The sequence below is a fragment of the Gopherus flavomarginatus genome, chromosome 16, assembly GCF_025201925.1.
Source record: "Gopherus flavomarginatus isolate rGopFla2 chromosome 16, rGopFla2.mat.asm, whole genome shotgun sequence".
NCBI classification, from domain to species: Eukaryota; Metazoa; Chordata; order Testudines; family Testudinidae; genus Gopherus; species Gopherus flavomarginatus.
The window spans coordinates 18674573-18698873 of record NC_066632.1 but is presented as its reverse complement, the minus strand read 5'-3'; the positions used below and the strand labels follow the sequence as shown (position 1 = coordinate 18698873).

General features: G+C 49.7%; 1 protein-coding gene across 1 annotated transcript; it reads right to left on the bottom strand.

The window, feature by feature from the left end:
- NEUROD4 (neuronal differentiation 4) lies at positions 1-20788 on the bottom strand. The gene is made up of 2 exons (XM_050925973.1): positions 20698-20788; positions 1-1002 (listed from the first exon to the last, which is right to left on the bottom strand). The coding sequence occupies exon 2, from the start codon at positions 991-993 to the stop codon at positions 1-3; it is 993 nt and encodes a 330-aa protein (XP_050781930.1). The 5' UTR covers positions 994-1002; positions 20698-20788.
- Positions 20789-24301: the final 3513 nt, after the last annotated feature.

Below are 24301 nucleotides of genomic sequence, written 5' to 3'. Positions count from 1 at the left end.
TTATTCATTAAATATGGCGTTGAGTTGGGGCCCAACCACATGGTGTGGGTAGGACTCGTAGCTCATGTCAATGGGGAGCTCGTAGCGGGGCACTGTGCTTTGGAAATGAGACGTGTGTCCATGAGCTCCGGACAGGCTCACCGAAGGGTAGTGGGCCATGAAGGTGTAGGATTTGTCCAGGTCTGGAGACCCATCCTGCTTCAAGGAGAAGTTCCCACTGATGCTCAGGGGAGGTGTCAGAGGCCCTTCATATGGTGGAGTGGTGCAGTCTGGGTGGCGGCTCCCAAAGGAAGGATCCACCAAACTTTTGAAGGTGGGAGGCTTTAGATGTAAGAGGTGGGTTTCCATGTTCCCATAGGGGGGACTCGGCAGTCCAGGGGATTGGTAGTTGAAGGTATGGCTGGGTATGGCAGAGTCACACACTGGGGACTTCTCTTCGTGCTTCTCAAGGAAGAGGGACTGAGGCCCCAGCTGTAGACAGCCAGCAACTAGGTTACTGGTTGGCTGTGACAAACCTTTGCAAAGCATCTCCACAAAGCCCTTCCCTTCTGGGGTCTGCCCAGTCTCCAGCACCTCAGACAGAGCCCATATGTAATTCCTTGCAAGCCTCAGAGTCTCAATCTTGGACAGCTTCTGAGTCTTGGAATAACAAGGCATCACCCGCCTCAGATTATCTAGAGCATCATTCAGACCATGCATCCGAGTGCGCTCCCTGGCATTGGCCTTGACCCGCCGGGCCCTGAACCGCTCCAGCCGTGCCTTGGTCATTTTCTTCTTCTTTGGTCCTCTTCTCTTAGGCTTTTCTCCATCCTCCTCCTCTTCCTCCTCCTCGATGCTGTCATGTTCTTCGTTCAAGCCAGCCATCATTCCATAGGGGGCTTGTCTGCTGTCTTCTTCCTTCATTTCATCTTGGGAGCTCAGGGCTTCATCCATCCATGACTGGGAGCTGACAAGCTCTGACATCTCTTTGGGTTTGGCATATGTCTTGGTCATCTCTGATGTCTGCAACAAAGAAACCAGTGGGTGTTAATAAGGCCCAAGCCAGGGACTCACTCATCACTTCATATGCATCTGAAATTGAATGCAAGATCACCTTCCAATAATGTTAATGTTACAGAACAAATCTATGAATGACAAGCAGTATCTATCTCTGCATCTCTCTGTCTCTCTATCTATGTTTTTATTCCATGCCTATCACTGTGGTATCTGGGCACCATGTGCATAGATTTCAGTGGTGTTGACTCCTGCCAGCTGGGATGAGCTTCTCCCAAGAGCACAAGGCAGAGGAATCTCCTGTACTATCTAGTTAAGGAGCTGTATTTTGGGAGCAGTAGACCCCAAGTTCTGTCCATCCCTTCCATTCCCCTTTCATACTGCATGGATGAGGTTTACTGCTGAGCAGAGTGTTCCTTATTATGCACAGTTGTGTGTCCAGCCCCTGGATTCAACCCCCACTTACTCCTGGATGTTAAGTGTTCATTTTGCCTAAGGGGGGAAGCATGGACATACCAGATGGTTGTGGAACCATTGCCCGTGCTGGATAGAATTAGAATTCAGTGATAGTTTGTTTGTCACCTCTGGAGTACTGGAGGAGAAGAGCCCTAAAGCCTTATGCTGATGTGCAGATCTGCTATTCAGGGTCTCATGGGTTCCAGTGACTGAGTTTTATGGATTTGTTTTACTCCTTTAAATTTCACTGTGAGTGTTTCAAGTCTGAATTCAGTCTGGCTCCATGAGGCTCATGACCGGCCCGGCAGTGCTGGGGCTCCATTCTGCACAGCGTGGAACAGGGATGGATTTGTCTGATTGCTTCTTGGCTGGTTGAAAAAAAAAATAAAGAGAAGATCCTACACTGGAGATATGCAGGAGGGGGGGAGAGGGACAGATCTCCACAGAGCAACTTGGGATGAACCAGGCAGACCTCATCCTGAAAGTCCCCAGGATACACACAGGAATGCTAGCTCAGCCCCTCTGGAGAGGGGTAGCATATTCCCTGCTCCACCATCTTCCCAATCCACCAGTAAATGCCCTGTGGCCGATGATCTGGAGCATGGGGCCCTCAAAGTTTTTAATGCAGCTGACTCGGGGGGATAGGGGTCCTGGCTAGCTGGGAGAGGGCTCCCATCATAGCAAAGGTTGAGAATTACTGAGCTAAGGAAAGGCTAAGGTTTATTCTTGTAAAGTGTGTGCACGTGTGTGTGGACGTGTGTGTGTGCCATTTAGTGTGTGTGTGAGCGTATGTGCATTCTTTCTGCCTGGTTGTGGAATTGTGTTGCTGTTTGGAAGATGGGCGCCTCTGCACTAGCTTGGCTTAGCACCTCTGTGTTCAGGACTCTCATGGCTCCTTTTTCAGAGGTGCTGAGCTCTTGCAGCTCTCACTGACTGTGGATGGGACTGTCAATCTCCAGAGCTCTGGAAGCTAGGCCCTGGCTGCACATATGGATAGGGCATCCCCATGCAGGAATAGGCTCTGATACAGGACCTGGCGTTTGAGCTCCACCTCAACACACAGTAAAGCAGGTTCAAATGTTGAAAAAGTAATAGCAAAAAACAATTTAAGTATATCAGAAGCAGGAAGCCTGCTAAACAACTAGTGGGGCCACTGAACGATCAAGATGCTAAAGGAGCACTCTTGGATAATAAAGCCATTGCAGAGAAATTAAATGCCATCTTTGCATCAGTCTTCATGACCAAGGATGTGAGGGAGATTCCCAAACCTGAGCCATTCATTTTAGATGACAAAACTGAGGAACTGTCCCAGACTGGGGTGTCAGTAGAGGAGGTTTGGGAACAAACTGATAAACTAAACAGTAATAAGTCACCAGAACCAGATGGCATTCACCCAAGAGTTCTGAAGGAACTCAAATATGAAATTGCAGAACAACTAACTGTGGTTTGTAACCTATCATTTAAATCAGCTTCTATACCAGATGACTGGAGGATAGCTAATGCAACGCCAATTCTTAAAAAGAGCTCCAGAAGTGATCTCAGCAATTACAGGCCAGTAAGCCTGACTTCAGTACCAGGCAAACCGGTTGAAACTATAGTAAAGAACAGAATTGTCAGGCACATAGATGAACATAATTTGTTGGGAAAGAGTCAACATAGTTTTTGTAAAGGGGAATCACGCCTCACCAATCTACTAGAATTCTTTGAGGGAGTCAACAAGCATGTGGACAATGTAGATCTAGTGGATAAAGTGTACTTATATTTCTGGAAAGCCTTTGACAAGGTCCCTCAACAAAGGCTCTTAAGCAAAGTAAACTGTCATGGGATAAAAGGGAAGGTCCTCTCATGGATCTGTATCTGGTTAAAAGGTAGGAAACAAACAGTAGGAATTAATGGTCAATTTTCAGAATGGAGAGAGGTAAATAGTGGTGTCCCCCAGGGGTCTGTGCTGGGACTAGTACTATTCAACATATTCATAAATGATCTGGAAAAAGGGGTGAACAGTGAGGTGGCAAAATTTACAGATGCTACAAAACTATTCAAGATAGTTAAGTTGCAAGCTGACTGCAAAGAGTTATGAAGGGATCTCACAAATCTTGGATCACTAGGCAACAAAATGGCAAATTGAATTCAATGTTGATAAATGCAAAATAATGCACATTGGAAAACATAATCTCAACTATACATATAAAATGATGGGGTCTACATTAGCTATTACCACTCAAGAAAGAGATCCTGGAGTCATTGCGGATAGTCCTCTGAAAACATCAACTCAATGTGCAGCGGCAGTCAAAAAATCTAACAGAGTGTTGGAAATCATTAAGAAAGGGATAGAAAATAAGACATAAAATATCATATCGCCTCTATATAAATCACATCTTGAATACTGCATGCAGATGTGGTTGTCCCATCTCAAAAAAGATATATTTGAATTGGAAAAAGTTCAGAAAAGGGCAACAAAAATTATTAGGGGTATGGATTAACAAGTACATCAGATTGGGACTTTTCATCTTGGAAAAGAGACGACTAAGGGGGAATATGACAGAGGTCTATAACATCATGACTGGTGTGGAGAAAGTAAATAAGGAAGTGTTATTTACTCCTCATAACACAAGAATTAGCGGTCACCAAATGAAATTAATAGGCAGCAAGTTTAAAACAAATACAAGGAAACGATGAGTCCAGTGGCACCTTAAAGGCTAATAGATTTATTTGGACATAAGTTTTCATGGGTAAAAACTCCATTTCTTCAGATGCATGGGGTGAAAATTACAGATACAGGCATAAATACCATAGGGTAACTTCCTTCTCTTCATGTTCCAATTTATACTTATGCCTGTATCTGTAATTCCCACTCCATTCATTTGAAGAAGTGGGTTTTTTATCCACGAAAGCTTATGCCCAAATAAATCTGTTAGTTTTTAAGGTGCCACTGGACTCCTCATTGTTTTTGTGGATACAGACTAACACAGCTGCCCCTCTGATAAATAAAAGGAAGTATTTCTTCACACAACACACAATAAACCTGTGGAACTCTTTGCCAGAGGATGTGGTGAAGGCCAAGACAATAACAGGGTTCAAAAAAGAACTAGATAAATTCATGGAGGATAGGTCCATCAATGGCTATTAGCCAGGATGGGCAGGGATGGCGTCCCTAGCCTCTCTTTGCCAGAAGCTGGGATTGGGTGACAAGGCATGGATCACTTGATGATAACCTCTCTGTTCATTCCCTTTGGGGCACCTGCCATTGGCCACTGTCAGAAGACAGAATACTGGGCTAGATGGACCTTTGGTCTGACCCAGTATGGCTGTTCTTATGTTCATAATGCTAGGCCCAGGGCCTCGCAGTGCGGATGCTGCTGTGCTGTGCAAGCCCCTTGTCTAGCAGTGCAAAGACCCTGCAAGCCAATTGGGTGCATCATCGCTCCAAAGAAAGTGTCATCCAAGCTTCTTTTGTAGGAAGTTTGGCCACAATAGAACAGATTCTGGGAGTCAGTGAGGAGGTCTCTTGCAGAGGATTCCTCCTGAACATGTAGCCATGGTGGTGTGGTGGATGGGCAGGTGTCTGTCTGTTACAGTGCATTGTTAGATCAGGGGCTGGTACTTACTCTGGATTCTGTAGATATGAAACCAATGTTTGCTATCTACAGACACAAGCAATGAAAAGAAAGGCCATGCTGATGGATAAGAGGAAGAAAGGCCCAGTGGATCATAGAATATCAAGGTTGGAAGGGACCTCAGGAGGTCATCTAGTCTAACCCCCTGCTCAAAGCAGGACCAATCCCCAGAGATTTTTGCCTTAGATCTCTTAGTGGTCCCCTCAAGAATTGAGCTCATAAGCCTGGGTTTAGCAGGCCAATGCTCAAACCCCTGAGCTATCCCACACAGGCCTAGAACTCAGAAGAGCTGTGTTCAATTCCTGGCTCTGCCACAGACTTGCTGCATGACCTCAGACAAATCACTTTGTCTGTCTGTGCCTCAGTTCCTCAACCTGGAAAACAGGGACAATAACCCTGCCTTTGTCTGTCTCGTCTGGATAGCGTGACAGACCCAGACCAGTGGGGTACAGGAGTCTGGTAGAGGGCAAATATACTGGTCACTGGATGAGTAGTTTTCTGTTCCCTGAGTGACCAGAGCAGGGGCTGCACTAGAGTAATCAGGAATCTGCTAGAATCAATTAAAGCAGACAGGCTGATTAGAACACCTGCAGCCAATCAAGGCAGGCTAATTAGGGCACCTGGGTTCAAAAAGGAGCTCACTTCAGTTTGTGGTGGGTGTGTGAGGAGCTGGGAGCAAGAGGTGCAAGGAGAGGGAGAGGGAGGACTAAGGAGTTATCAGACACCAGGAGGAAGGTCCTGTGGTGAGGATAAAGGTGGTGTTTGGAGGAGGCAATGGGGAAGTAGCCCAGGGAGTTGTAGCTGTCATGCAGCTGTTACAGGAGGTACTATAGACAGCTGCAATCCACAGGGCCCTGGGCGCGCCCGGGTTCCCCCCAAACCTCCCAACTCCTGATCAGACACAGGAGGAGTTGACCCAGACTGTGGGTTCCACCAGAGGGGAAGATCACTGAGGTGAGCAAATCTGCCAATAAGCGCAGGACCCACCAAGGTAGAGGAGGAACTTTGTCACAAGAGGTTGTAAGCTCCCTGGGGAAGGCCCACCACTCCCCGTGGATCTTCACAGTGTGCAGCACACTGCAGGCTTGACGTGGCTGGGGCATTTAAGTGCTACTGCATCATAAGTAAACATGTAAAATCAAATGGCTCCGACGGGTGGGATAGATCTCAGCAAGAACCTATTAGATGTATAGTGTGCCTGGATCTCTCACAATGGGTCTCCAGCTTGCTATCTGAGCTCTGGTAGATGTAACGTCTTGCATGCACTGAGTTGTTTCAGTCCTTACAGGTCATTTAAGGCACCTCTTCTAAAGAGCATAAACCAGGCAGCGTGAAAACCTGATCTTGGTAGGAGGCAGGGGCAGAGCTCTCTGTGAGCTGCTCTGGTTTTTATTTTTCTGCATTAGCTCTTGTAACCTGAGCTTGTTTGCCTGGAACTTCATTTACCTCCGCTGCATAATTAATACAGTCACACTGCACAAAACAGCCTGGGTTTCATGTTAATCAGCCCCCCAAATCCTGTCAGCTTGACTGACTCATTTAATAAAGCTTAAAGTGTAAGCAGCTTTACTGAAAGTGTGCCGTCCAAGCAAGGGGTCAACTGGCCACCATCCCATCCAATGTGGAAAATCCCACATTTAATGTGCATCATGGGGCTTGTGCAGTGGATTAGGGTGTTAATTGCGGCAAACATGGGTCGCATCCCAGAAGGACCAGGTGAGCACTAATTAGCAATAGTAATAGGAAATAGTCACATGATGTTTTCCCTATGAAATCAATGTGCGCAAATATGACAGGAAACATTTTTGGGCCATATCTTTGGATGCAGCCAAGCCATGAGGGGATATGTCTTAGAGATTTCATTGCCTTCCTCTGTGCTAGGGAGCAGCCAGGGACTGATCCATTCTCTGGCATAAGGAAAGGCAGGTTCTGGGCTGTTCTATATTGCAATGGCCCCTTATTGGTTGTTCCACTGTCCTAGAATGGCCAGAAAGCCCAGCAGCCCCTCCAGACCTGATCCTGCCACAGCACCCCCTATGCAAGATGACCACTTGCGGCAGCTTGCCGGCCCCTTTGCATCATGAGCTGAAGAACTGCTGCATTTGCTCTCCAGGCTTCTGGCCTGGGGAGACCATCAGCCCACCAGCAAGGGCACAAACTGCATGGGGTTAACTCCAAACCTCCGTGCTCTGGTGCTGAGTGCAGGGCTAGCACTGACTGGGGGACTTCGCCATCGTTGTCTACTTTGAAATCGAGAGTGGCTGTTTTTCTAAAAGATCTGCTCAAGTTCAACCAGGAATATAATAATATATGGAGATCTACCTATCTCATAGAGCTGGAAGGGACCCTGAAAGGTCATTGAGTCCAGCCCCCTGCCTTCACTAGCAGAACCAAGTACTGATTTTGCCCCAGATCCCTCAGTGGCCCCCTCAGTGATTGAGCTCACAATGCTGGATTTAGCAGGCCAATGCTGAAATCACTGAGCTGTCCCTCCCCCTGTATCCAGCTGACAATGGAGGAAGAATGTGATCAGTTTCCTGAGCTGGAGTTTGAGCAGGACACTGGGCAGGACACCCCAGCTGCTGAAAAAAGTGCTCTATTTTTTTTAAAAAGACTACAAATGGCCAGTGCCTCTGTTCTCTCCCCCACCCCAAAGAAGCCACCTCTCAGAGCATGGAATCCCCTGGCATCAGACTGGGGCTTGGGCTCAGCACTCAGAATGTGATTCTGCCACCCTTGCTTATGTTGAGTTACATGGATGCGAGCAAGCTCAGTGTGACTAACAGTGGGAGTCCCAAGCTACTCAACAGGAGGGCCAGGGATATGGCCCATTAGAGGGAAGGGAATAAACAGCACCAGTCCCAGGGACACCCACGTGGGCTTCCTTGGCCAAACTCAACCAAGTTGATCACTGAGCTGCAGGATCTCAGCACTGGCTGGTACCTAGATTTGCAGGGGGATCATGAAAAATCCAGAAAACAAACAGGTTTTGTTCATTGGACCTTTTACATTTTTTCCCATTTTTGGCGAAATATTCAAAGTGATTTTTTTTCAAAATGAAATGAATTTTTTTGCTTCATTTTTAATAATTTTGGTTTGAATTTTCAGGGATTTTTCCCCTTTCTCTCACTTTTTTACATTTCTTCTTTTTATTTTCAATGAAAAAGTGGGAGGCAAAGGGGGTAAAGAGTTTAAAATGTGAGCGGAAGTAAGACTTTCCTTTGCAAAACTGTTCACATTTTTCAAGTGAAGAAACATTTAAAAGTACGAGGCCCTGCTTTTTCCAGTGGGAAAAGGGGGTTGGAAAATAAAACACTGAGAGAATTTCCCCTTATTTCAAAATAAAGCATAGTTAAACATCAATATTTTTGTCAACAATTTTCATTCTGAACATTTTTCATTCCACATTTTTTTGCAAAATGAAAAATTTCATTGAAAACTAATTTTTTTTTTGCAAAAAATTCTTTTTCTCTGAAAGCTCATATTTCAACTAAAAGCTTTTCCTCAAAATAATGTCGAGCTACTCAACTGTTCAGATGGTGCTGCAGAGGGGAGAGAAACCAATGTGCAGGGCCTGCAACAGGAACATCACAACCCAGGAAGCCACAGCGACACTCAGGCATAAAGAAGGGGGATCCACTGGTCCTGGTATTAGCCTGGGATTTTCATAGATTCCATGGCCAGAAGGGCCTGACCTATTGTATAGCACAGGCCAGAGACCTGGCCCCAATAACTCCTCGAGCCAGCAATGAAAGTGGGCCGATATGGGCCGGTACGGCTTACCAGTAAAAGCCGGTACTGGCCCATATGCAGCCGACATTAAAGCATTGCTGGGGCACCGCTTTAAGGAGGGTCCTTTGCCACAGCAATGCTTTAATGTCATTGCCCCTTTTGCCCCCTCATCGGTGGCCCTGCCGGTAGGGTCCCTACCGGCAGGGCCGCTGACAGAGGGTGAAAGTGGGGCAAAAGGGGCAGCTGCCCCGGTACTCAGGGCCCTTTTAAATCACCGCTGGAGCCACGGGCGGCGTGGACCAGGCAGCACGAATGGGCTGGCTGGAGGAGGCTGATCCCCAGCCCTGACCTCCAACCAAGACCCCGCCCCTTCCACCCAAGGCCCCGCCCCTTCCAGGGGCCTGCTCCAGGCCCCCATACTGGTAAGAATTTTATACTACTTTCACCCCTGTCTAGAGCAGAGCTTTTAGACACATATCCAATCTTGATGTTGAAATTGTCATTGATGAAGAGTCCACCACAACCCTCGGAAAATTGTTCCAATGGTTAATTCTGTACCCTGTTAAAAATTCACACCTTCTTTCCAGTCTCGATTTGTCTAGCTTCCAGCCAGTGGATCATGTTAGACCTTTCATTGCTAGACTTAAGAACCAATTATTAAATCTTTGTTCCCCATGTAGACGACTTACAGGTACTTGTAGACTGCAAGTCTACAACCTTCTGTTTCTTAAGATAAATAGATTGAGATCCTCGAGTCTCTCATTCTAGGGCAGGTTTTCTGATCCTTTGTTCATTCTCATGGCTCTTCTCTGACCCCTCTCCAAAGTATCAACATCTTTTTTGAATTACGTACATCAGAACTGGACACAGGATTCCAGCTGTGGTCACATCAGTGCTAAGTACAGAGGTAAAATAACCTCTCTACTCCTACTTGAGATTCCCCTGTTCATGCACCCAAGAATTGCATTAGCCTTTTTGGCCACAGCCTTGCACTGGGAGCTCATGTTCCACTGATTGCCCATTTTCAGCCACTGCTTAATCAAAATGTTGTGCAGTACAAAGACAAAACCTTACAGAAGTCCAAGTCTATTACATCAAGACTATTTCCTTTATCACCCAAACTTGGAACCTCATTAAAAAACCTATCAATTTAGTTTGACAGAATCTGTTTTCTATAAATCCATGTTGATTGGCATTAATTATATTACCCTCCTTTAATTCTTTATTAACTGAGTCCTGTAAAAGCTGCTCTTTTATCTTGCCTCGGCTCAATATCAGATTAGTAGGCCTACAATTAACCAGGTCATCCTGTTTACCCTTTTAAAATATACTTGCACAACATTAACTTTCTTCCAGTCCCCTGGAACTTCCCTGATGTTCCAAGACTTATTGAAAAACAACATTAACAGTCCAGCGAGATCCTCAGCCAACTCTTTTAAAACTCTTGGATGTACATAAGCTGGACCTGCTAATTTAAAAATGTCTAATTTAGTACTAGCTGTTTAACATCCTCCTGATACACTAGTGGAAGGGGAAAATGTTATCATGATCATAAGATGAGACTGCATTGTCTGTTTTTTCTCGAATACAGAGCAGAAATATTTATTGAACACTACTGCTTTTTCTGTATTCTTATTGAGAATTTTATCATTTCCATCTAGCAATGTACTAATGCCATTGTCAGGACTCCTTTTGTTGCTAATATACTTTAAATATTCCTGCTTATTGTGCTGACTCACAGTGGGCAGCATCCCCTACCGGATCACCCATAGCACTGAATGCAGCACCTGCTGTGGGTGTCCCGTTTTTACCATGTGGGAGTCACTGGAGATACTGGGCAGTTCTCAAGAAAAGGACTGTGTTGAGTCACTCCCTCCACCTCCAGGTCCATTAGCAAACATCAGACTGGGCTCTTCCCATGTTTCCATACTCATGCTTCACTATGGGGGTTTCTTCCTCCAAAACAGCTGGTACCTGGCACTGCCTGAGAGAGGGCTCTGGGCACTGTCTCAGACCAGGCTAGATGGATCCCTGCTCTGACAATGCCTCTGCTTCTTGCCTCGCATTTCCTTTATGCTGGCACTTGGCACTAAACAGCCAGCACACGATGGGTGGGCCAGTGCCTTTGGGGACAGAATAGTCAATCCTCTCACACACACATTCTCCAGAACCAGGCAAATTGGGCCTCCCAGATACTTGCAAATGCTGTGGACCCCTGGCAGGTACAGACACTGTGATGGGTATTTCAGAACTGCTGGGGTCTCCAGAGCATGCACGTCATTCCCCAATGGCTCCCAGAGCTGTTCGTATTATTGTTTCAATTATGGTGGTAGGCAGCAGAAGTGCAGACCAGGGACTTGTTGTGGCATGAAGGCAGTGCACAGACTCAGAGCGAGAGACAGGCCCTGCGCTGAAGGACTCAAGGCTGAACAAACATAATTTGGGAGAAATAGGTGAGTCATTGTCCTCATTTTGGAACCGGAGACCCAGAGCATTGCAAGGACTTGGCCAGGGTCATACAGGGAGTCACTGGCAGAGCTGGATTTGAACCCAAGTCGCTAAGCCTTAGCCCTGTGCATGCATCATAGGCCCATCCTTCTTCTACCTATAAGCTCACTACTAAAGGAGAAGGAATGTTAGCATGTGCCAATACAAGCTTGACTGAGCTTTTTGGGATATAAAATCTGAGCATTACCCCAGAAGGAATTCCAAATCTGGCTGAGATGCTCCCTTGGTCTCATCCCCTAATGGCCCTGAACGGGTTTTCACTGGAAAAATTAGTACATTTCTTTTTAAACTGGAGAGTTAAAGGAATTCCCCAGGTCTGGTCAAAAGGAGCCTGTTTTGGTGATTGCACTGATTTCCAGGCTAGTCTTACCAGGGGATTTAGGGCTTAGGTACTAGATATGTCCCACCCTGTACTGCCTGGCAGGTGGTCTGAGGGGCAGGGAGGGAGATACTGAGGAGGGGAGGGCAGCTCCAGGCTGGAAAGCAGACACCTCAAGGTTCCCACCTGCTCCTGGGCCCATTCTAACCCCTCCAGATCCCAATCCTGGGTCCTACTCTCATCTCTGCCCCACTCCCCACCGTGCACAAGTTTATGCGGGGGCAGAGGTGTACACTATACTTCCATAGCAAGGGTGCTAGACCTCTGTCCCGCAATGCCTGGGGTGTAGGCACCTCCCAGTCTTTACTGTATTGATCCTTGAACCACCTGTGAGGCAGAGCAGATGGGGAACAAAGGGCCAGAGAGTCTAAGTGACGTGCGAAAGGTCACGGGGGAGCAGTGGCAAGCCAGGGACGGGAGCCTCCAAGCACTGGGGAAGTTCCAGAAGACTGGAAGAAAGCTAATTTGTGCCAGTTCTAAAAAAGGGTAAACGGGATGGTGCAGGGAATTATAGGCCTGTCAGCCTGACATTGTTCCTGGGCAGGATAATGGGACTGGATTAATAGTGAACTAAAGGAGGGTGATGTGATTAATGTCAGTCAAAATGGGTTTATGGAAAATAGAGCCTGGAAAACTAACTTGATATCTTTATTGATGAGCTTACAAGTTTGGTTGATAAAGGTAACAGTGTTTGTAAAATATACTTGGGCTTCTGTAAGGCGTTTGACTTGGTGCTGCAGACATTTTGATTAGAGAACTAGAACAATATAAAATGTACATGGCACACATTACATGGATTAAAAGCTGGCTAACTGATAGGTCTCAAAATGTAATTGTCAACGGGAAATCATTACCACATAGGTTTGTTTCCAAAGGGGTCCCACAGGGATTGGCTCTTGGCTCTATGCTATTTAACATCTTTATCAATGACTTGGAAGAAAACATAAAATCATCACTGATAAAGTTTGCAAATGGCACAAAAATTGGGGGAGTGGTTAGCAATGAAGAGGACACGTCGCTGATTCAGAGCAATCTAGATTGTTTGATAAACTCGGCACAAGCTAATACAGCTAACTAAATGTACACAGCTAGGAACAAAGAATGTAGGCTCCGCTTACAGGATGGGGACGGGGGCTCTATCATGGGAAGCAGAGACTCTGAAAAAAGATTTGAGGGTTGTGGTGGATAATCAGCTGAACTTGAGTTCCCAATGTAACACTGTGGCCAAAAGAGAGAATGTGATCCTAGGATGCATAAACAGGGAAATCTCATGTAGGAACAGAGAGGTGATTTTACGTTTGTATTTGGCCCTGGTACGAGCGCCGCTGGAATCCTGTGCCCACAATTCATGAAGGATGTTGATAAACCGAAGAGGAGTCAGAGAAGAGCCATGAGAATTATTAAAGATTAAAAAATCTTCCTTATAGTGATAGACTCAAGGAGCTCAGTCTATTAGCTTAAGAAAGAAAAGGTCAAGGGGTGACTTGGTCACAGTTAAAAGTACCTACATGGGGAACAAATATTTAATAGCAGGATCTTCAGTCTAGCAGAGAAATGTCAAACATGATCCAATGGCTGGAAGTTGATGCTAGACAAATTCAGACTGAAAATAAGGCATAAATATTTAACAGTGAGTGTAATTAACCACTGGAACAACCTACCCAGGGTTGAGGTGGATTCTCCATCACTGACAATTTTTCAATCCAGACTGGAAGTTTTTCTAAAAGCTGCTCTAGAAGTTACTGGGGGCAGGGCTTTGTATAGACATGAGGTCAGGCTCTTCTAGTTTTGGAACCCATGAATCTACAAATCCATGGCCAGTGCCCCAGTGAGGCACTAGGGGGCACTGTGCTGCTGCAAGCACCATCTTTAGGAACCAATACAAAGCCATGCTCCCAGCATCCGTGGTCACTAAATATCACAGGGCACTTTTCAGAGGAATAGGCAGCTGGCAGCTTCGGTTTGCGCTGGTGCCCGCATGGATTCTGCTCACACACACCTCACTGGTCCACTGCTGAAAAGGTCACATCAGTGCCAGGATCTGGCCCGTGGATTCCTCCAACACTCCTCCATCTCTTCAACTGGATCAGAGCCAAACCCATTTCAGTTTGGAAATGGGCCGTCTCATCTGCCCTCCTCCCCGACTCCTGACCTGTGTGCTGGGGTTTCTGGGCCAAGTGAGGCCTTGCAGTTCCAGTGATGGGTGCTGCCCTCACAGCTGGGTTTGCCCACCTCACCAGTTCTGTGTCAGAGACTCAGAAACTGTCGTGTTGGCTCCTGCTGCCCCCATCCCTTTAAGCTGTTACTGGGGTGCCGAAGCCTTGAGCTTTCAGGCAGCTCACCCACCCCCCCACAACTGGGGCAGAAGGAACATGGGCAATCACAGGGGGTTCCCTGGAGCCAGGCCTGCTCTGCGGTGGGGATGCGGGGCAGCTTTTCAAGAGCCAAGAAGCAGAGAAGAGAGCCCCCGGTTACTAGATCCCTCAGTTCCAGGCCAGTCATTGAACTGCCCTGGAGATCCTGGACCCATGTATTAGGCCTCATTCACCAAGGTACCCTAATCCTATTGGGGGAAGGTGTGGGGCACACTTCCTGCAGCCAGTCCCAATGCTGACCCTTTGAGGGTCCCCTATAACAGTACCCATGCCTACAGGGCCGGGGGGAGGGTGCTGCACACCACACTGGCACACACTGCCCTGTCAAAGTCCCAAGCCCATTGAGAGCAAAGTCACCGGGACCCACATGACCAAGACCAGGGTCTCAGGGACGGTGCGGGGGTCAGGCCAAAGCTGCAGCTTGAAAGATACAGGACCAGAGAGACTTGTAGGGCTTAGCTCCCTCCCCACTCACACCAGGTTTTACACCAATGCGACTGTCCTGGCAGCAGTGCAGTCGCACCCAGGTGAGGGAGATCAGAATCAGTGTCAGACAAGATGATAGTATTAGCTCCAGGTCCCTCTCTAGTCTTTTTTGGTTTTATGATAGCAAGCCCACAAAAACCATCTGGCAGGCTGACCTGCAGGGGGACCCTCAAAGCAGCCACAGCCCAATTCTGACCTCATTCCCACTGGTGCCAGGGCCCTGTGTCTCCACGGCTGGCTGTGGTGAACACGTCTGACAAACTCGGCGCCAAGCGCTCAAAATGCAGGCAGAGCGCAGATGGGAGTGGAGGGTCTGCACTTCCCCTGCTCTGACCATTACAGTCTGAGCTGCTGCTGTAACAACATGAGATGTGTGATGTCCAGAAGGGAGCTGGGTTTTTGTCAACAACAGCCATCCCCGACATGCACACACCCACAGAGACACATGGACCTACACACAGACATAGATACGCATGTGAACACTAACATGTATACTTGTGTGCCCACATACACAGACATGCATGTTCAGACACACACCCTAGCACACACAGATATACACACACATGGCAATAATAATGGTTTCAGTGAGAGGATACTGCTCAGACCCAGCTCCCCACCTGATATCACAGTTTGGCACATACTGTGACAATGGCTTGGCTGTGGCTGTATTTAGTAATGGTCCTTGGGAAACTGAGGTAAAAGGGTCAGAAAAGGACCTGAAAAGAAAGTGCAGGTGGGGTGGAGTGAGGGCCCAGAACTTGGCATGTGTAAATCAGTCACTCTCTTGATGTCAATGGAGCTACACTCACTGACCCCAGCAGCCAGATCCAGCACCATTTAAGTCACTGCATTGACTCCAATGGGAGCAGGATCGGGCCCTCTCAGAGGATCTGGCCCAGAGTCTATAAAAGACTCTTAAATGGTGCATAGCCCTTGTGTTGCATGGGGACACATGGCACCCACTGGGCCCAGTTCACCACTGCCCCTCCCACAGTCACACCAGGGCACAGTGGCATGAAACGCCAGCAGAGCAGCAGGGTGATGTCCTGGGGTAAGTGACTATGCCAGGGGCAGGTAGGCATGAATTGTGCCCATGCTGGGAGCATTGCAATGTGGAGCCTGGCCCAGACTTTGCTTGGCACCATTCCACAGTCACAGGCTAGCTCCTGAATGAGGCCTGGCCATTGCAGCGGGGGAGTCACTAGATGGAGCCGTGGGAGAGAGATTTATTCTTGCCCGAGGGGAAATCTCAGAACCCCCGGAAGCAGTGCCCATGCAGGCTAGTCCTGTGTGTGCTCTGAGCTCCTGTCCCCACCTAGCCCCCATGCAGATTTCATGGCCGCTCTCAAATGAATTGTGTTCAACTTGCCCCTCATTCCCCAAGACAGGGAAGTAGCAGGAGAAACCCAGCCCCCCAGACAGCATCCTGCCCTCGTATCCTTCCCAGGGCCCTACCCCACCTGCTTTCCACTCCCACAGCCCCCTCCTCCAGCATGCGAGTTACAGCAGCCTTAGCGCAGCCCTCAGGCCAGCCCTGGAGGATGCCCTGGCAGCAGCTCCTACTGCCCGCATGCCAGGCGCTGTGTGGGAGTCGGTCCAGGCTGGATGTCAGGCTGCTGGCAATCGCTGTCCATATGCTAGCAGTTCAGACAAGCCTGGTTGTCCCTGCTGTTCCATGTACCTCCACTGGTATCACTCCTGCTCTTACAAGAAGGCAGGCAGACCCTGATCTCTGCATAACCCCTCCGCTACAGTGCTGCTGCTTGCTGCAGTGGGAGCGGGGCCGAGAGCAGCTGAGCTGCCTCGTCAGCTCCAGTTCCTCCATGCATTCTGCCTGGATTCCTGGCTCCCGCTCCCTCCCACACAGAAAACCTGGCTACTCTGTGGCTTTTAAATCACTGTAACTCTATGTGAAACAGGGCTGAGCATTATCCCTGTCCAACCTCTGCAAGTGGGCCCAAGCCTCTGAGCTGGGCTCTGGATCCAGACTAGCCCATGGTCTAGCAGCACTCAGAGCCAGCACGGGTGTGGTTGGTTAAAGAGATGGGAGACAGCCACATTTTTTTAACCAGTTAAGGGCAGTGGGAGTTCTCTGCAGCTCCTGGCATGATGGAGTCCCTGATCTCAGGAGCAGGAAGAGGGTGTGCCCAGCACAATGGGGCCCTGATTTTGATGTTAGGCCTCTAGGTGCCACCAACATACGAATAACGGTGGAACCAGAAGAACTCTGTGAATTGCTTGAGAACTGATGGGACCTAGGGAAGACCCCAGCTGCAGAGTCAGCTCCAGCGATCCCAGGGGTCAGCATATTCAGAGACCCTGAGGGTGAAGCCTGGGTTGGTACTTGAGTTGATAAACCAAGAGACCGAAAACTCAAGGAAAAGCAGAATGCCATTGGGCACAGACTCTTAAGGTTCTGTGTTATTACTTCCCATCTGGGAAAATTACATGATGCAAATGATGTGTATGACCTGCTCTGGCTGAGTCCAGGTCTTTGTCGCCCTCTAAAGACTAGTCAGTTTATGAGATTAAAAGCCTACTATGGTGGCCAGCTAAGGAAGCTGCTCCTTTAGCTCAGGCAAAGAGAGCTCATGCTTTAACCCTGAACTGCTGTTGGGAGTCTGCCTCCAGGAGCAGCGCCAAGGTTTTTGGCGCCCTAGGCGGGGGTCCTTCCATGCTCCTGGTCAGCGGGAATTTGGTGGCAGGGGGGGTCCTTCCGCGCTCCCAGTCTTCGGGGCACTTCAGCTGCAGGTGCCGGAGCGAGTGAAGGACCCACCGCAGAATTGCTGCCAAAGACCCGGAGCGTGGAAGGACCCCCCGCCGCCAAATTGTCGCCGAGGACTGCAAAATGCTGCCCTCCCAAATCCTGGTGCCCTAGGCAACTGCCTAGGTTGCCTAAATGGAAGCGCCAGCCCTGTCTGCCTCCCAGCTTGAGTAGACAGCCATGCACTGGTGCTCAGAATAGCTGTCCAGATGTGGCAGCATGGGCTTGCAGCCCAAGTTTGGGCGCAGGGGCTTGGATGGGCTTGAACTCAGGTGACTCACCGAGGCTGCTACAACATCCACACTGCTATTTTCAGGTTGCTACTGCAGGTGGAGCTAGCATGTCTGTCCACCCAGGCTAGGAGGCTCACTTCCAGCGTCAGTGGAGACAGACCCAAAGATCCAAGGCCCTAGAAGATGACTGTTGTAGGAAACTCTACTGAAGTGCTAGGGCAAGCTGAGAATGCTGCTTTGGTGGGATAATAATCCCTCTCCCCATGAACATGCCCACATTTCAAACCCTTCTAATCCCTACCATGTTGCAGCCCTCCACATGGCACCGGGGGCCAGCAGCTCTCTAGGGTGAGTAACAGTGCACATCTCAGGGGATATTCTGGGGCAGCACCACTTAACAGCATGGTGCAGTGGGAACAGGAGCAGGGCCTACAGTAACTTCCACTGCCCCTGAGGGTCAGATATTTCCTTACCCGTGCATCTGAGACTGGCTCAGATCAACTTCCCTGCAGCAGTGCCTCCTGCTCTTAAAAATCTGGGATGAATCAGAGCATGAGCCAGCCCTGGCCTCTCTCTCTTCAGGGAGATCCACTCCCAGAATATTCTCTCTTCCCTTGCGGTGGTAGGATTTGTGTTAAACTCCCCCCCCCCCACCCCCAGACACACAGTCTTTTCCTTTCCTCCCCCTAAAGCAGAGATAATTACCCAGTTACTCATGCTTTACTCAGGCCAACTCCATGGGCCTGGAGGGAATTTGTCACAGGGAGCAGGGACCATGCAGTGCACACAGGACCTAAGGTTTGGTTCTGTTCTGTTGTCCCATCACCCGAGTGCTGAGATCCCACTGAGAGCTGGGGCAGTTTGGCCCATACCTTGTATTGAAATGTCACTAGAGCAAGGCAGACGGCTTGGCCTGAGTCTGGAGTTAGAGCCCCTACCCTGAGCAGGAGAACTTGCAGGATTTCAGGCTCTGCTGGGAAACCAGCAGGTGGGCCTTTCCTCTCGCCACAGGGCTACGGGGTGCTGTACTGCAGGAGGAGAGGCACCGACCCGTGGTATGTCTTGCAAGAGCAGGAGGTTTAATTCTAGTGTTCTGATTAAATCCCAAGCTAGGTAACTACATTCCCCTCACCTAAATCCCTTCTGCTGCTCCAACTGCACATGGCATTCTGCTTTACTTCCTCCCTAAGCCCTTGTATAGTGTTGCTGTGACCTGTTAAGGAGACACTGTGTTCCACCCCAGAGGTGGGTGCATCTCAGTGGCTAACGGCTCCTTAATTAAGTTCTTTTGGATGAAAAGTGCGTAGAAATTCAAACCAGTCAAGTGACAGCAGGATAGCTGGGCCATGCGCCGACCTCAAGGCAGCCTCTGCAATTCTCTGCTGATGGATGTGGTCAGGGAAACACATTCCCCCCAATGCTCCAATCAGCCAGCAGACAGAGCTCAGCTGCACGCGTCTTTGCCAGTGATGGTCCAGAGATTCCTCACCCGATTCCTGTGCACTTTCAAGCCCCACATATGTCATGTTTTGCTATTAACCCTGAACATCCCTTGCTGGCATCTGTGCTGGTTCCCGCCTAGTTCATTTCTACTGCCGCAGCACTGTTTATCCCTCATTTGCTCACTGGGCTAGTTATTTATTACTTAGCAAACTTGTCTCAGAAGTGGGAGGGACCTGGGGAGTTGATGGAGGTCGAGTTGGGTTGGAGTACACTGAGGAGTGTTTTGTGTTAGGGCAGATAATGTGGTGCCCTAACAAACTGGGCACTCTTGGCAGGTTACACTGGGGGCGGTTGGTGGGAATTCGCTTTTGAAGTGATGTTAATAACTTGGAGCTTTTCAAATTTAGAATGGTTGGAACATGAGAAAGGAAGAAAGAATCTCCTGCTCTGGGGACTGTAACATGTTCTGTCCCTTCCCAAACTCTCTTAGCAAAACCGAAGGGCAGGAAAATAGTTCTCGCTGTGCAGCCCCAACAAAAGGCAGAGCTGAGATGGTGGGGAAATGCCCATTCATCCATCTGCCTGTCTCTCGGTTTGTGTCCTGCGGCGGGTTGGCCCTGCCACACTGCTTTACAAACCACAGTGGGAACTTCCATCTGCCGGTGGCTCAGTCACTCTGAAGTGGAAGAATTTCCAAGCCACAAACTTCCACCCCCGGCAAACATTTAAGGGCTTGTTAGTAGACGCAGGAGCCCCGTGCAGTGCACAGCTGGGAACAGCTACTTTCGGCTCCTGTCACTCCAGAGGTCCAGCGCTCCAGCCTCGCCTGGCTAATCACTGCACCCCCCCCCCTCCACACACACAAATCCCCCTGCCAGCCGCTGACCGGATTCTAATGCTAACGCGCTCCTGTGTCCCAAGGGCTCCGCAGCTGTCGGTGACTAACGGTTTCTCACCATCGGCCTGGCGCGGGGGGAGGATTTGGGAGGAATAATTAATTGGTGGGGTCGCACCGCTGCTTTCCGCTCACAAACAGCTCCAGGCTTCCCGGCTTAGCGGCCAAATGGTTTGGAGACGCAGCCCCACTTTGGGCCTTGTGCCAGAGCAGTTCGCCGAGAGCATCTGTTATTCAAACAGCCGGGGGGCCTCTTGGACACGCAGCTCCCCTGCACGTGCCCGCTCCCCGGTGGGGCCAGGGCTCCTAGTCCGGAGTTTGAAGTTCAGCTTTCCGGGCAGATCCCTTGGGAAGCCGCTGGAAAGCGGAGCCGAGCTCCTGAAGAGAACAGGCTGAGCTGTGTCTGCCCGTCTCCGCAGAGGGGCAGCCCCACGTGCCCGGCGCCCCCAGGGCAGAAGCGGGGCTCGGGGCTCAACCCCCGGCTGCTTTCCTAGGAAGACGCGTGGGATGTGCTAGCCAAGCCGCCTTCTCCGCTCCGCTTTCTCCGCTCAGGTCCCCGCCGAGCCCTGGGCGCAGGCAGTGCCCGCGGGGACCCGGGGAGCCCGCTGCCCGCTCACCCTCTCTGGCTGCGCAGCCCCAGCTCCCGGCTCCTGCGGCCGCCTCCGCCGGGCTGGGTCCGATCGCTAGCGGCTTTAGAGGGATGGGGTCGACCGCAGCCAGCCCCATGTAGGTCCCAGCTCGCCGCGGTCCCACCCTTTGCCCACCTCCGGGCCCTGGTTGTCCCGCCCGCGGGGAGCCCGGAGGACGCAGCCTTACCTGCCTGCAGCGCAGAGCGAGTCCCCGTCGGTGCCGCTGTCAGCGACCGAGCGCCATGCGCTCCGCCCGGCCCGCGGGTTCAGCACCAGGGCTCTGGCCAGCTCCTCCCTCCCCGCCGGCCTCGGGGCTTCCCCCCTGCGCCTGGCCCAGCCTGCCCCGCCCGGCCCAAGCGGCCCAGGATCAGAGCCTGCCAGGCTGGGCTGCTCCTTCTCCGCCACTTTCAGGACCACGCTCCCCTCGGGCAGCTCCTCGGCTCTGCGCAACGCGCCGGGGCCGCGGCAGTTTTGAAAGCTTCCCCGGGTGCAATTTCTGCACCACTGAGCCGGCCGGGTGACTCCTCCCCTTTCAGAGGGGCCGGGAGTAACCCGGGGCTGGCTCCTCCCGCTGGGTCTGTACGCCCCTCCGAGCGCTCCTTGCAGTCCGGCCCGGGCCCAGCGCCGCTCCGAGGAGGGGCGTTGTCCTCTGTAAGGCAGAATGCGTGGGGTTAGTACAGCACCGGGCACCCAGTGCCGGCCCCGGCCTGGGGCTCCTAGCAGCATCCTCAGAGCAGGCTATGGACCATCTTCACAAGCCCCTAAGTGCCTCTGATTTTCCCATTGACTCCAGCTCCTAAATGCCCCAGTCACTTTTGAAAATGGGCCCTAGGCTCCTAAGTCACTTCCATACTTTTGAAAATTGTATTGGTGGCCTATAATCATAATGACCTTCTAGCTAATTTCTTGATTTATCTATCTATGGCTTGTGCCATATTAAGACAGGTCTCTATTATTCGTATTATTATAATAATTAATTATATTATCTATAATTAATAGTTATTAATATTATAATTAATAATAATAGTAGCTCACGTTCCCCTCCCCCCATCCAAGAGTAATTTTCAATTTGCTAATTCTTCCCAGGTGAAAGCCAAAGAGCAGTTGTCAAATTACTTTAGATTCTGTTTAAAAACAAAGTAGGATCGTTCAAAGAATTGCCTGACTTTGGCTTTAAATGCCCATGAAAATATCAGGTTAAAAACAAATGGAACATGCCCCTGTGTTTAAAAATCCAAATTCAACAGTATTGGGGCTGAGCACGGAGAGGTGGAAAATGAGGTTGACTAGAAACTGATCACAGACAAAATGAAACTGCCTGGGAGATAATGTGGGTTAAGGCAATGGGCAGGGGCTGAGAACACCTTGATTCAATCCCTGGCTTTGATACAGACTCCCTGTGGGACCTTGGGGGAGTCACATGGACACTCTGTGCCTCAGTTCCCATCTATAAAAGCAGATAAATAATTCATAGATTTTAGGGCCAGGAAGGACCATCCAGTCAGAGCTCCTGCATAGCACAGGCCATTGAATGCACCCAGTGCCTCCTGGATCAACTTCTGGTTGCGCCGGAATGGATCACACCGAAAGAGACAACCCCTCTTGATTTAAAGACTCCAAGTGATGAACAATCCACTTGTCCGTTGGTCTGTTGTTCCAGTACCCATCTTGTGTCTATCTTGCCTATTTAGAGTGTAAGCTCTTTGGGGCAGAGACAATTTCATACAGCATTGCCAACTCAAAAATCATGAATCAGGTCTAAAATAAGCATGAAGTTAGTTTTAAAAGAATAATAAAAATAGGGTTCTTTTTATTTGCCTGCTGGTCATGATCCAGAGTTTTATCTCTCTCATAGAGCTGGAAGAGACCTTGAAAGGTCATTGAGTCCAGCCTCCTACCTTCACTAGTGGGACCAAGTACTGATTTTTGCCCCAGCTCCCTAAGTAGCCCCCTCAAGGACTGAACTCATAACTCTGGGTTTAGCAGGCCAATGCTCAAACCACTGAGAAACTTTCTTCTTAATCAATGAAAACTGAGAATTTCATATGATCACTGGACTCCTGGAGCTGGGTCTTTAAGAAAAGCACCAAAGATCATGCAACTTGCATCAAAATCAGAAGTGTTGGCCCTTGCACTGTGTCTGTGAAGCACCTGGCACAAGGGGGCCCTGATCTCAGTCAGGGTCTGTGCAGTGCCTGGTATAAGTGGGGGCCCTGATCTAAGTCAGGGTTGGTACAGCATGTGGCACAATAGGGTCCCAGTTTCAGTTGGGCACCGTGTGTTCTCAACCTCTTTGCATTTCCCTGTGAATGGGGGGTACTCAGCCTTTTTATCAGCCAGGCCTGCATCCCTGCATCATCCAAGTTACTGTTAGCCAGGGCCCTGGGAGGAGGGTGATGTGAATGATGCACAGCCATCACTGTTAACATTTGATGCCATATCTGGCTGTGTGGCCTGCTGTTTGGTGTCCTTGGCTTGAGCACATAGTACCTTGTTTGGAAGATTCCCTGGCTATGCCAACACTGAGGACACTTTACATTAATTTAGGGTGCACACACACATTTCCTTGGGATCCTGGGATTACAGGGAATACTAATTAATTCATTAGCGAATTGATGCCTTAGGTTCCACCTCTAGGCTTGGATGCTCAGGGTATGCAGGGAACAGATTGCAGCCAATAAATCTGCCTGTTGCCACACTCCCCCCAGCTCCGTATCGAATATCACCCTCTCCCTTCCTGGCAGATGGTTCCAACAGGTTTGGACTCCTGCCTCTATTGGGAAATGTACAAAGGGGGAGAGCGGCCGACCAATGAGATGAATCTGGTAGCAGGAGGGGTACATGCAAATGTCCCTGCTTTTCTGGACAGCCCCGGCCGCTGAAATGTCTGAGTCTCAGAGAATGAGCAGCAGTTTGCCTGGCCTCTTCTGGGCTGAGTCTGTGTGAGTGACCCCAGTGAACTAACGGGGGAGATCATGGCCCATTGTCTGCAGACAGGCTCCCTTTCATTGCAGAGCCAGAGGAGTCCACGTGCCACAGACTAATCCTATTGTGAGGAGACTTTACATCTGTTCGAGTTAAGGGGGACTCGCCCCCTGGGAGCTTTCTCTCAAGATGTTCACCTTTCCGCTTAGATTGCTGGCTCCTCCTTACTCCCCCCTTATAAATAATACTGGGGGGCTGACCCTCCTTTAAGGACAGGTCACACGCCAGAGATCTTTGAAACAGAGGCCTCAGCATGGAGTGTGGCACAGAGGGAGATTGACTCAGCTTGGTTCCATCGAGCGTAATAGACACACTCCAGTGAGTGTGTCCCAGTGCTGCTTCCATCCTCCAGAGTAGAGAATCAGATCCACAGGCAAACCTCTCCAAAGTTTGTTATAGGGCCAGAGTTGGTACGTGGACATGGATTTCCCCATAGTTCAGGGGAGTTCAGTTGTGGGGCTCAGTTACTCTCCAAAGGGAAGTCTGGACTTTGCAGTGGGAACAATGTGAGGGCAAAGTCCTGGGCCAGTTTTTCAAAGTAGGGGCTGGGACTTGGCAACCCTTGATATCTACACAGCAAAACCAGACCCACAGCAGGGAGTATCTGAGCCCGGGTCAACTGACTTGGGCTCATGTTCTGGGGCTGAAAATTGATGTTCAGGCTTAGACTGGAGGCTGAACTCTGAGACCCTCCTCTCTCTCTGGGTTTCACAGCCTGGGCTCCAGCCTGAGCCTGAACACCTACACGGTTATTTTTAGCCCACCAGCACAAGCCCAGCACATAAACCTGAGTCAGTCGACCTAGG

What these genes read in the sequence shown, in the direction of transcription:
- NEUROD4 (XM_050925973.1), bottom strand. Translation starts at nt 993, where the DNA reads ATGACCAAGACATATGCCAAACCCAAAGAGATGTCAGAGCTTGTCAGC.